The 12,574-nt window shown below is 42.5% G+C and overlaps 1 protein-coding gene across 1 annotated transcript; it reads left to right on the forward strand.

Moving 5' to 3' along the window:
• The first annotated feature begins 1,439 nt into the window (after window positions 1-1,439).
• PGRMC1 (progesterone receptor membrane component 1) lies at window positions 1,440-9,588 on the forward strand. The gene is made up of 3 exons (XM_030806775.1): window positions 1,440-1,887; window positions 5,436-5,591; window positions 8,266-9,588. The coding sequence occupies exons 1-3, from the start codon at window positions 1,560-1,562 to the stop codon at window positions 8,367-8,369; spliced, it is 588 nt and encodes a 195-aa protein (XP_030662635.1). The 5' UTR covers window positions 1,440-1,559; the 3' UTR covers window positions 8,370-9,588.
• Window positions 9,589-12,574: the final 2,986 nt, after the last annotated feature.

Below are 12,574 nucleotides of genomic sequence, written 5' to 3' on the forward strand. Positions count from 1 at the left end.
CTCTCTAAATTTTCTTGGCCATACATGTTAAAAGACATAGATTCTAACTATAGCCAAGTGCCCTCAGTCTGAGCCTGTTTCCCCATGATAAAATTGAAGAGTTTTGACAAAAGATCTGGAGGGGCTGTTTCAGCTAATCCCAAATTTAGCTCTGAGAAAAATGCGTGGGCCCGATACAAAGATTGTTTGGCTCATTACACTTTATAATGATTTAAGAAGATGTTGGGGGCAGGGATGGAAGCAGTTTTTGCCAGAAATTTTTAGAATTCTGAGGTAGGAAGCCAATCTTTACTCAAGTCTCTTGCGTGTTGGGAGGAGGAGTAAGTTATGTGCAAGCCAACAGAACGCTTGGTGGAAAAGTACTGCTCTGGGCTGCAGATGTGTGCACGGCTTGGTTTTAATTATTTGTTTCCCTCTCTATCCTTTCTTCTGCTCCCCTCCCCCTGCCACCAGAAAAAGGGCCAGATTAGGACGAGGCAACCCCTTCCTCCGTGGAGGCCTGCTTCTGCGCAGCCTGTTAGCACATCAAAAGCCGGATGAAATACCTAGGAAAGGAAGGGACCAGGCCTAGGATCCTTCCAAACTCCCGCCTTTGTCTGGGCTCCAGCCTCAGGGTTATTGTGACTGCCAAGGGTAGCCTGACAAACTCCAAATAGAAGAACGCTGCCAAACAAAGAAACTTTCACATTATTCTGAGGGGGAAAAAAGAGCAACAAGAGAACGTTGCTTGTTAATGCCTGGTGACTGAGCAAATCAGTAATTGCGAAAGGGTTTTTCGGAGAACAAACGCAAAGTTAACTGGGCGATCAGATTCGTTTCCCCAGATAATAGGGAGAGTTGTGCACTGACTTTAGCAATCCCGGGGGTGTCGGTCCCACAGCATCTGGGGGAGAATTGGGGAAGGGCCATCAAAGAGAGCGAATGGGGGTTCCCAAGGTGAAAATGAGTCGTGTAGGGCTCTAACATAGAAAATGGAGTTCGAAGAATGAGTTTCCTGTCTCCTAAGACAGCTTGGAGGGCCCGGGAACGACAGGGGGAAGATGAGGGGCTTCAGAATGGGAGGCAGGGAAAAGCCTGCAGCAAGAGAAAGGGAGTCGGTGTCTGGCGCGCATCAGGTGGCGGAGGGGCGCTCGCACAGAGCCCGGCAATGCCGAGGCCCTCCCAGCGGGTCGGTCTGCGAGGAGCAAAAAAGGGGTGCAGAGGAGGGCAGCGCGTGCGTTGCGCTCAGCTATAGGATGGCGCGAGGATGGCGTGAGGCTGGGCTGGGGCCTCCCAGGTAGAACTGAGGGGGGCACTGCGCGGCCGCGGGGGAGCGGCGCCGGACTCTAGAGGCTTTGTTGGGGGCCTGAGGGCTGCCGGGCGGGACCGAGCAGGGCGGGGCGCTTAGGTGGCCTCTGGGAAGGCGGGGCTTGGAGGCTCCGCCCCTCCGGCCCCGCCTCCTCCCCGGCTAGTCTTTGGCAGCCGCCGAACCCCGCGCGCCACTCGCTCGCTCAGAGGGAGGAGAAAGCGGCGAGTTCCGGAGCCCTGCCTAGCGCGGCCCAACCTTTACTCCAGAGATCATGGCTGCCGAGGATGTGGTGGCGACTGGCGCCGACCCGAGCGAGCTGGAGAGCGGCGGGCTGCTGCATGAGATTTTCACGTCGCCGCTCAACCTGCTGCTGCTTGGCCTCTGCATCTTCCTGCTCTACAAGATCGTGCGCGGGGACCAGCCGGCGGCCAGCGGCGACAGCGACGACGACGAGCCGCCCCCTCTGCCCCGCCTCAAGCGGCGCGACTTCACCCCCGCCGAGCTGCGGCGCTTCGACGGCGTCCAGGACCCGCGCATACTCATGGCCATCAACGGCAAGGTGTTCGATGTGACCAAAGGCCGCAAATTCTACGGGCCCGGTACGCGGCCGGCGAGGGGGGCTCGGAGACAAAAGAAGGGGGCCCCGGCACGGGGCTGGGCGGGAGAGAGGCGAGGCAGGAGCGGGGCCCCCCTGAGTGGAGGGAGGAATGGCGGCGAGCTAGGGTAGGCGGGCAGGCGGAGAGCCGGGAGGCTCCCGGGGCGGGCAGGGGACAAGAGGCGCTCTAGAGGGGCTGCGGACCAGTCAGGGACGCGGATCCCCGGCCCGCGCTGACAGCTCTGGGAGGGGGTTAGAGAAAGAAGGCTGAGGCGCTTAAGCCGGGGGTGGGTGGGACCACGAAGCTCGAAGGCGTTGGGGGGGACACATCAAAGCCCAAGCTGTTGGGGGAGTTTTCGAAGGTCCTGGGCTTGGGGATTCCTGGAAGGAGGAGGGGGTAGTGTCGGGTTCTAGGAAGGAAATGAGGGTGTTCCGAGGGAGGCATGGGGGAGGGCGAGAGTGAGAAAAGGTCCAGACCTAGAGAAGACGGGAAGGCCAATGACACCGGGAGTAGGTTTGAAATATGAGGGTGTGGGAGAAAACGCCGAGACGGGATTAGTAGCAGGTAAAAGCCTTGTGCCCGGTGGATAGTGATGTGTGTGTGCACTCGTGGTGTGTGCATGCGCGGTGTGTGCGTGTTTAGTGTATGTGATTTATCAGGGGTGTGTGTGTGTGGTGTGTGCATGCGCGCTTGAAATGGGTCATGCGTCAGGTATGTGTGTGGCATGTGTTTGGTATGTGTGCGCTTGTGCTGTGTGTGGCAGATGGGGAAAGGCTGGAAGGTGAACAAGGAGGAAGGGGGCTGTTTGAGGGAGGAATAAAGGCTGAATGTGGTGGACAATGGTAACGTGGCAAGCATTTAAGGTAATATGGTATCTAGTCTATAGCAGGAGAGAAAGGATTAGAAGCCAAAAAAAAATTAAAATGGAGGGAGAGAGAAGTGGGAGGATACCAAGAAACAAAAGGAGTAGAGCTATGAAGACTGCTGGGTGGGGGGATATCAGGAAAAGCCAACCAGGGGGAAATGAAGAATGGATGACTGCTGCACTGCTGAGCTGTTGGAGAAGGCAGGCCTGATGGGTTCCTTAGAGGCGAGGTTTTTGCAAACCTGGTTGCGTATCAGAATCACCTGATGCATCTGAGGAAAAATACAGATTCCCAGTCTAACCGCCAGAGCTGCAAATGAGTCTCGGGTGGTCCGGGAGTCTGTATTTTAATATGTTTCCCAGGCGAATTTGAAAAGCAGCCAGGCTCGCAAAGTCCTGCTTTATAGAATACTTGGAGATGAGGAAGAAGAGGTTTTCGCTCCTCCAATATGGACTCCTCTAAACACAGGGAGCTTAGAGGGTGTCCACATGGACGGTGCTCATTCCACACTGGCCTGAGAGAGGGAAGAGTATAGAAGGCAGTACACAAACTCAGGCATTTATTTTAGTCTCCCAGTCCAACTTATCAAAATCAGATGTGTTAAGGTTAAGGAACTCAGTTTTTTCTTGCAGACATTTTATTTATTTTTTAGAGACAGGGTCTCGCTCCTGTGTTGCCCAGGCTGGTCTCGAACTCCTGGGCTCAAGCAGTCCTTCCACCTCCATTTCCCAAAGTGCTGGGATTACAGACATGAGCCACTGCATCGGGCCTGCGGATATTTTGGAATACCTGCTTTCTGTAGGCATGTAACTGTCAAAATCATTTGAAAACCACACACATTATTTGTCACTTAGAGTAGCACACATAGATGCTTTATCAATAAACATAATCATGTAAATACCTGTTAATGTTGAGCTCAATATTAAAGGAGTGAAAACATGTGCATGAGGCATCATCATGACTGTAGTTTGCAGAGTCATTGAGAGGATGTCACCCTGCGCACAGAGTACAAAACTGGGAGTCAGGCAACCTGCGTTCTAGTCCTGATTGGGTCATGACTAGCTGTGTGACCTTGTGCAAAGCATTGTTCTCTCTGAGCCTTAGTTTTCCCTCTGAAAAGTGATAAAGATGGCCTATTGTGAGATCTCTGTCTCTATCTTGCACTGTCATTCAGTGAGCCCATGACTACGTGACATCATGGTAGAAAGTGATGCTTCATGTTGTAAAGGATTCCTAAAAATTAGTCATTCTAGTGCCTGTTAACTCTGTGCAAGGCACTGTTGTAGATGTGGGAGTATAGCAGTGAGCAAAACAGACACAAATCTCTGCCTATGGAGCTTACATTCTAGTGAATATATGTTGCGCTGAATAATATGTATTTTTAAAAGACTTTCAATGTTCCCACTAGACCTTGTTTAAATATTCTATGAGGTTTGCTTGGTAAAGACTCACTCTACCAAGCCAATGACCATAATCTCTGTAATGGTGAGGTTCACACCATTACATTTGCCTATTCTCAAGCACTAGGTGCTGCCATTTCCACTAGGGGTGTACATTTATGAAAAATGTGGGCTTTTTTTTAACCTTCTTCAGTGAATGTGGCAGCATGTAATGATGATTAAAAATAAGCATTTTTCTTTGGAATTTTAATTGCATTTAAAAGTCGTAAAATGTGTAAAAAATCTCTGAGTGTATTGAGGTTTCAGGTGACCAGGCCATACTGAAACGATCTATTCTCATACTTGGCATAGTGGTTCCCTACAAACATTTTAATGTCAGGGCTGCTATTCAGTCTGCCTTGGGGGAAACAACACATTGTTTAAAGTACACTGAATTCTCTTCATTTAGTTGTGCAATATTTAAATAAGTCTAAATATCCACTTTGTGTACCCACAGAATGATTCTCTGCTCTCTTAGACAAAAGTTCAGTATAATATCACAAATAATCACATTTTATAGAGTTGTTTTATAGAGTTGTTTTGCAGTATTGACTCAGCCTCTTTTCCATAAAAATTTTAGTATTTTCACAGTCTTCTCAAGCCCGCCAGAAAACAGATAATGAAGACTGATCTCTGTGTTATCTCTTATTTATTGACAGTGAAGGTTATGTAATGTGGATAGATTTTTTAACCAACGATACTGTTATAAAATGAGTCTCCTGCAGATGCCATGAGTTAATGTTTAATTGAACCTTGGAACCAAAGATCTCTATAAGATACCTTTGTTTCATTAAAACATATCAGAATATATTTATAAGAAAATGTATTTTCATGTACACATCAGTGCTTATTATCTTAAGAAACCATAACTCTCACTGGTGTAGCCCCAAGTGCCTAGAACTGTCAGGCTCCCAGTTCAATGTTCTTGTATGATTCCCTACTACCACTACCCCAAGAGATCACTAACCACGTATGACTTTTTTACTAGCTATTTGGAAACCACAGGAGACTGATGCAAATGTATAGCAGTTTGATTTACTTTTAGTTATTGAAAAGTTAAATGACAACAGGTCTTTCTATGTCTCCTACATAGTGTTCAGAATATCAACATTACTATGGTTTCCTAATGGAATTTGATATTCAAAAATGGGGCTATGTTGATGAATAGGGAAGCCATTTTCTGTGTATAAATCACAGAGAAATTGACTGTCTAATAAAGAATTGATCTTTGGTTTTGTTTTTGAAGAGGGGCCGTATGGGGTCTTTGCTGGAAGAGATGCATCCAGGGGCCTTGCCACATTTTGCCTGGATAAGGAAGCACTGAAGGATGAGTATGATGACCTTTCTGACCTCACTGCTGCCCAGCAGGAGACTCTGAGTGACTGGGAGTCTCAGTTCACTTGTAAGCATTTTTAAAATTGTGTCTGGGTCAAATTTCTACCAGTAATGGGGATTCGTGGCAGGACAATAGTTATTACTAAGCAGCCTGAAACTTGGGTGCATTTTGATAGGCTCCTTAATCTTGGACGGATCAAGTTCATGGCTTGAAGTAATTGTAGCAGTGCTGAGTCACTTGCTATGATTGCATACCAATTTCTAGCCAGTTCTGTATGGAAACTTGGGTTTCTGGTTTTGATTTTAAAATTTTTGAGAGATTGCTAGATTCCAAATGAGGATTTGGTGCTTGGTGTGTCAGGGAAAGGACAGTGGCCATCTTGGCTACAGAAAGGGATTTTCATAAGCCCTCTCTTGTAGAGCTTGCCGTTTAAAAGCAGCCCACATCTCTGTTGAAGAATGGGAGACTTGTATTCTGTGAAACAGCTTCTCTTTGAATCTAATTGAGCCTAACTATAGGCCTCATCTACAAATGATGCTTATAATGTGCCCAGTAACAATGGTGTCTGCATTTTTAAAAAGAAAGTAAAAAGGAGATGCTTGTTTCTGGCTTATGCTATGGGCTGAGGTCTTTGGGGAGAAATAGGAATGAGGGGTTAAGTTCAGATTTTGAGAATGCAGGAATTGGTTTCTGTCAAATCTACTGTTTAATTATCACTCTAGCAATATTTCACTGCCAAGAATTTGAATAAGAGTCTTTTCCAGCTTTTATGAAACAGTATATAAAGACCGTGAGCATTATTTGATTTTTCATTTAAAATGTAGTTTTCTATGTGTGTTCTCTATAATCAGTTAAATATTACATGTTCTCTTGGCTATATCCAACCATTTTCTTTGAAAATAATGCTGACTTCAGAGAGAGTTCTGGATTAATAATTAGCCAGATGTGTCTCTGCCTTTGAGTTTGGGTCTCAAGCAGGCTACATATAACTTCCAAGCCTAGAGGCAGGTTTTTATACTTTGGAAAACATAGTTCAGTTACCTAATGGAGTCCCTAATTTTTGGCATCATAAGGATGACTTTGTAATTAGTTTTCTATGTGAAACCAATGAATTGTAGTGTCTAACTTACAAAGCTCTATTTTCTAGGGCTTGCCTTCATCAGTGGGAGAAAAAGTGTGATTTTTTTTTTCCACTTTAAGGCTAGCCCCAGATGCTGTTGTGACACCTCAGCTACACTTAAAGCTGGTGTGGATTCCCCTTAAGGCAGGTTTCCCAGGCGCCACCGGCTTTTATTTGTCTCACACAGTTCCAATTGTTCCCAACGGTCATTTCACACAAAAGCAGCTTTAGTTACCTGGTTAGACAGGTTGGTTACTCCTCTAATTCCTACTCATATTCAGGAAGAGGAGACTCTTGGCTTCGGACATTCAGATGATCGACGCTGCATTAGTTTGGCTACAGTGATGTGGCGGTTTGCTGATGCCATCTCTTCTCAAGTCTTTTGCATTCTGGTTTGCACCCTTTCATCTGTTTTCTCCAACACCTCCAGTCATCTCCTGGTTCCTTTACCACTTCCTTTAACCGCCCATAGGTTTTTCTCTGTGCTGGGAAAAACGTTCTGTCTCTTGCTATCCTCTTCATCTATGAGACTATTATTCCTTCCTTTCACTGTCAAACAAACTTCTTACAAGTTTTTATTCTTAACCATTACTTCATTTCCTCTCTATACCTTCTTCCTCCCCACAATATGGTTTCTATCCCCACAATTGGATTGAACTCTCTTTCTGAAAGATTTTCAGGGAAACCTTTTTTTTTCTTGCCAATCCTGACTTCACTTGTCCATTCCATGTTTTAGATCTCCTGTCATGTGAGCCTCCAGAATGGCTCCCTCCACAGAGTTCCCATTTTAGTCCATGGGAACTCCAATTTTCACTTAATTCATGCTTCCAGTTTTCTTTCAAAGTACTTCTCATCTGTCCCTTTCCATTCCCCTGGACACCACCCTACTCCTGGCGATGGTTCCTTTGCATCTGGATCTGCACGCTGGCCTCCGGATCGCCCTGTTCCCAGTCTCTCCTTACTGAAATCTGCCCTATACACCACGTTGATTATATTGTTGTTAAAGCACTATTTTACTGTGTCATTCCTTCACTTATAAACCTTCAGTGCCCTTTGCCACCTATAAGTCCAAACTCAGGCTGGCTTTTCAGATCTTTCATAATATTTCCCCACACCACTTAGCCAATCTTATCTCCTACTAACTTCTAAATGTTAACTCTACTCCTGCCAACTTGGTCTCTTCATTGCTTCCCAGATACGTTGTCTCACCTGTATGCATTTGTACGTGGCGTTTGCATTTTCTGGAACTCCCTCCCTAAATCCTTCTATACATTTTTTCAAAATATATCCTCCTTCCATGAAGTATTCTGTAACCCTTCTGATGAGCTCATAACTTGCCCTTGTTCTTCTAAACATTCCCTACACACAAACAATTCATTTTGACGTTACCTCGCACACTCATTGCCAGACATTGCCACCTGTTTTATATGTCTGTCTTCTGAACAAAACGAATTCCCTGTTGGCAAGGACGGTGATATAAACCACCTTTGTATCCTTCAAGAAGCCCAACACATTGCTGAGTGTATTGTAGGCCTCTAATAAATGCTTTAAATTGAAATGTGGTAATGACGTTTTAGAAAGAATGAGAATGACCATTTGTGTTTTCTTCTCTACCTCCAGTCAAGTATCATCACGTGGGCAAACTGCTGAAGGAGGGGGAAGAGCCCACTGTGTACTCAGATGAGGAAGAACCAAAAGATGAGAGTGCTCGGAAAAATGATTAAAGCATTCAGTGGAAGTATATCTATTTTTGTATTTTGCAAAATCATTTGTAACAGTCCACTCTGTCTTTAAAACATAGTGATTACAATATTTAGAAAAGTTTTGAGCACTTGCTATAAGTTTTTTAATTAACATCACTAGTGACACTAATAAAATTAACTTCTGTCTTAGAATGCATGATGTGTTTGTGTGTCACAAATCCAGAAAGTGAACTGCAGTGCTGTAATACACATGTTAATACTGTTTTTCTTCTATCTGTAGTTAGTACAGGATGAATTTAAATGTGTTTTTCCTGAGAGACAAGGAAGACTTGGGTATTTCCCAAAACAGGTAAAAATCTTAAATGTGCACCAAGAGCAAAGGATCAACTTTTAGTCATGATGTTCTGTAAAGACAACAAATCCCTTTTTTTTTCTCAATTGACTTAACTGCATGATTTCTGTTTTATCTACCTCTAAAGCAAATCTGCAGTGTTCCAAAGACTTTGGTATTGATCAAGCGCTGTCCAGTAACAAAACGAAATCTCAAAACAGAGCTCAGCTGCAAAAAAGCATATTTTCTGTGTTTCTGGACTGCATTGTTGTCCTTGCCCTCACATAGACACTCAGACACCCTCACAAACACAGTAGTCTATAGTTAGCATTAAAATAGGATCTGAACATTCAAAAGAAAGCTTTGGAAAAGAGCTGGCTGGCCTAAAAACCTAAATATATGATGGAGATTGTAGGACTGTCTTCCCAAGCCCCATGTTCATGGTGGGGCAATGGTTATTTGGTTATTTTACTCAATTGGTTACTCTCATTTGAAATGAGGGAGGGACATACAGAATAGGAACAGGTGTTTGCTCTCCTAAGAGCCTTCATGCACACCCCTGAACCACGAGGAAACAGTACAGTCACTAGTCAAGTGGTTTTTAAAGTAAAGTATATTTATAAGGTAACAGTTATTCTGTTGTTATAAAACTATACCCACTGCAAAAGTAGTAGTCAAGTGTCTAGGTCTTTGATATTGCTCTTTTGGTTAACACTAAGCTTAAGTAGACTATACAGTTGTATGAATTTGTAAAAGTATTATATGAACACCTAGTGAGATTTCAAACTCTTGTAATTGTGGTTAAATAGTCATTGTATTTTCTTGTGAACTGTGTTTAATGATTTTACCTCAAATCAGAAAACAAAATGATGTGCTTTGGTCAGTTAATAAAAATGGTTTTACCCACTATGGTGTGGTGACTTATTTAAATTTTTTTAAAAACCTTATTCTAGGGAATCTGATTCAGACATTTTACTTTGGCTTAAAATTCAGTTTCATTTTTGAGTGCAGAGTTTTTGTATTCCAAAAGAAACAAGGGGCAAAATTTCATGGAGACCCCACACCAGAAACCAAATACCAGTTTGTCGTGTTTAAGAAATAGTGAATTGAATTGCTTTTTTTTGTGACTTGTCAAAGTTTTGCCTAAATCAGAACTTTCTAAACTGTAAATGGCAGACCTCCACCTTGAAGTCTATAGCAAGGTTCTTAAGAAGTAAGGTTACTGAAGGCACTGTCATTGCCAAGTGCTAAGGAAGGGTTTGGGGTTTTTTTATGTTAAGGTATTGTCTGATCAGGAAAGTATCAGGAATCCTTACAGTAGCAAAGTTAATTCACCTCATGTCAAAAGAAGGATAACAGATTTACATATGCAGTCAGTTGTATAAACAAAGACAACCTATTCGTGTTTTGTCATTTTAATGTTAACATTGGCAGAGTTTTCTTATAAGAGATATACTTCCTGAACCAAAGAAATTTCCATTTTTCATGTTATCAAACCACATTGCAGGTACTTGTGAGTTTTTTTAAATGTGCTCTTTTTTTCCCCCACTTGGTTTCATTCACCAAATATTTGGTGCCTGTTTTGTACCATGTAACCTGTTATGCCTTATGCTTTGGAGAGGGAGTGGGAGAGAGAAGTTGGGCCCACCTTTGCAGCCTGAAATCTCATGTGCATGTGAAGATTAGGCTACTCATCCTGCAAGGTTAAACAGGCTTGTCTGCTGCCAAGAGGAAAATATCCAGAGCAAGCTTGTCCAACCCGTGGCCCATGGGCTGCATGCAGCCCAGGAAAGCTTTGAATTTAGCCCAACACAAATTTGTAAACTTTCTTAAAACATGAGATTTTTTTTGCAATTTTTTTTTTTTAGCTCATCAGCTCTCGTTAGTGTTAGTGTATTTTATGTGTGGCCCAAGACAGTTCTTCCAATGTGGCCCAGGGAAGCGAAGAGATTAGGCACCCCTGATTTAGAGCCTCATTAAAGTTTCACTCCCAATAACCTGATTCTCTTCCATTGAGAGCTGAATCAACATTGTGTTGGTTACTTGGAAAGGAATATTGCTATAAGGCAGGACTTTGATCTAAAAACTTCTCAAATCCAGCTAGCATATACATAAGCCATATTCATGTAAAAGGCACCATTCAAGAAGATGGTGGTGTCGGGTGGGGGGGTGTAGTTGTTAAAACCACCACATGTCCAGTGAAGGAGGGAGGTGTTAGGTTAACATCTGGTTTGCTCCCCACCTGCTGTCATCCTACCAGCTGCAGAGACGGTTTGTTCTCAATACTAGCATCTGTGGTTCATGAGCATTTACTACGTGTTTTCAGTATCTGCATATCTGGCTTCCCTGCATAATGTAACATTCACCTTACTTCAGAGGGCCAAATTTATGCAAATCCTAGATCAAGAACAAGCAACCATACATTTCTTGCTGTTTCAGAAAGAGCTCTTTGAATCTGACAAAGACCCTTTCAGCTCTAAAGTGCCCAGATTTTACTCCAAGGTAGTCTGCCTTTGTTATGATACTTAGAGGCAGTTTGCTGTATATTTCACATGAAAATACAGTTAACTCTTGAATGCTCAAAGACTGATTATTGAGGCCCCTACCTTCTCTGACTAGACTCTCCATCCCAAACCCACAATTGTTTTTGCACATTGTATAACTTGAACACTTCCACCCAGGGCTGAAGGAATTAGGTGAAATTCCATGGAGCCAATTTTGCTACCTCTTATTAGCACTGATAAAATGTGCTAAAGGGAGGATCATCTTAAATCTAAATATGATTTCAGTTTGTCCAAAATGAAAATAGAACTATGGTCTTTAGTCCCATGAACTCTGACAATGTCAGTTTCCACAAAATGGGAAAAGTTCCATAGAAACGATATTAAAATTAGGCATCTATATTTCCACAGAAAATGTTATTGTGGATGTGCAACATGCTAGCCAATACATGTGATAAATGAACAAAGAATATTCACTATGATAATTTTATTTTTAATATATCTGACAAATATGTATTACTTCTCTAACAATGCAAATGAGAAAAGAGATCAGCAACACTAGTGCAAAGCAGCATACTGTAAGTAGAAACTTTCCCCCAAAGGTGGACTTATCAGCATTTATTTAAAAATGAATATTTTAAACAATTTTGCAACAAGTAAAAATATGTTTATTTGGTTCTTATTTTCAAAATTACCAAGTTACATGGCTTTCTACCTGAGAAGTTTAAACAAATTGAAAGCACATTGACATATTTTTAGTTTTTTTGCATTACTACCAACAATCCATAAAAAGAAAAACATGAAAATATCTTAAGACAAAGTTTAAAGTTCAGGCCCTTAATAGGACATAGAAAAAGGTATGAGAAAACACTTTTGCACCACTTAGCACAACAATAGCAGTGTTAATTAAGAAGGTGGTTACAATATTTTATTTCTATTTTACTCCTTACTAAACCATTCAATTAAAAAGGACAGGATAAGTTATCTTCCTCATTTAGGGCCTACACACCAAAAAGGTTGACTTTTTATAAGACATATAAAAGTCTAGGGTTATATGGAATGTAAACATAAAACCAGTATTTTTATTTTCTTCTAAGTCCCAGGATGGTATTTAGCAAAAAAAGAAAAAAGACAAAAATGTTATATAGAAATGACTTAACACCGGTTCTATTACACATAAAAATTGCACATGCTGTATTTTGCAATTTATTTTTATGTCTGACTACTGAGCATCAAACTGTTTTCATGTCTAAAAACTCTGCAAAGAAAAATCAAGTGACAGAAGACAGTGAGATTTTTTTTCAAAACAAGCATAGCTGCTTCTCATCACAAACCCATAATATTCTTTGTTTTAATGGCATGACACATGAAAAATTAAAAGGCAGGTTTTTGTC

The sequence above is a fragment of the Nomascus leucogenys genome, chromosome X (assembly GCF_006542625.1).
Source record: "Nomascus leucogenys isolate Asia chromosome X, Asia_NLE_v1, whole genome shotgun sequence".
NCBI classification, from domain to species: Eukaryota; Metazoa; Chordata; class Mammalia; order Primates; family Hylobatidae; genus Nomascus; species Nomascus leucogenys.

What these genes read in the sequence shown, in the direction of transcription:
- PGRMC1 (XM_030806775.1), top strand. Translation starts at nt 1,560, where the DNA reads ATGGCTGCCGAGGATGTGGTGGCGACTGGCGCCGACCCGAGCGAGCTG. An exon ending in CCGCAAATTCTACGGGCCCG is followed by an intron (nt 1,888 to 5,435) that starts GTACGCGGCCGG and finishes TTGTTTTTGAAG; the next exon opens with AGGGGCCGTATGGGGTCTTT. An exon ending in CTGGGAGTCTCAGTTCACTT is followed by an intron (nt 5,592 to 8,265) that starts GTAAGCATTTTT and finishes CTCTACCTCCAG; the next exon opens with TCAAGTATCATCACGTGGGC.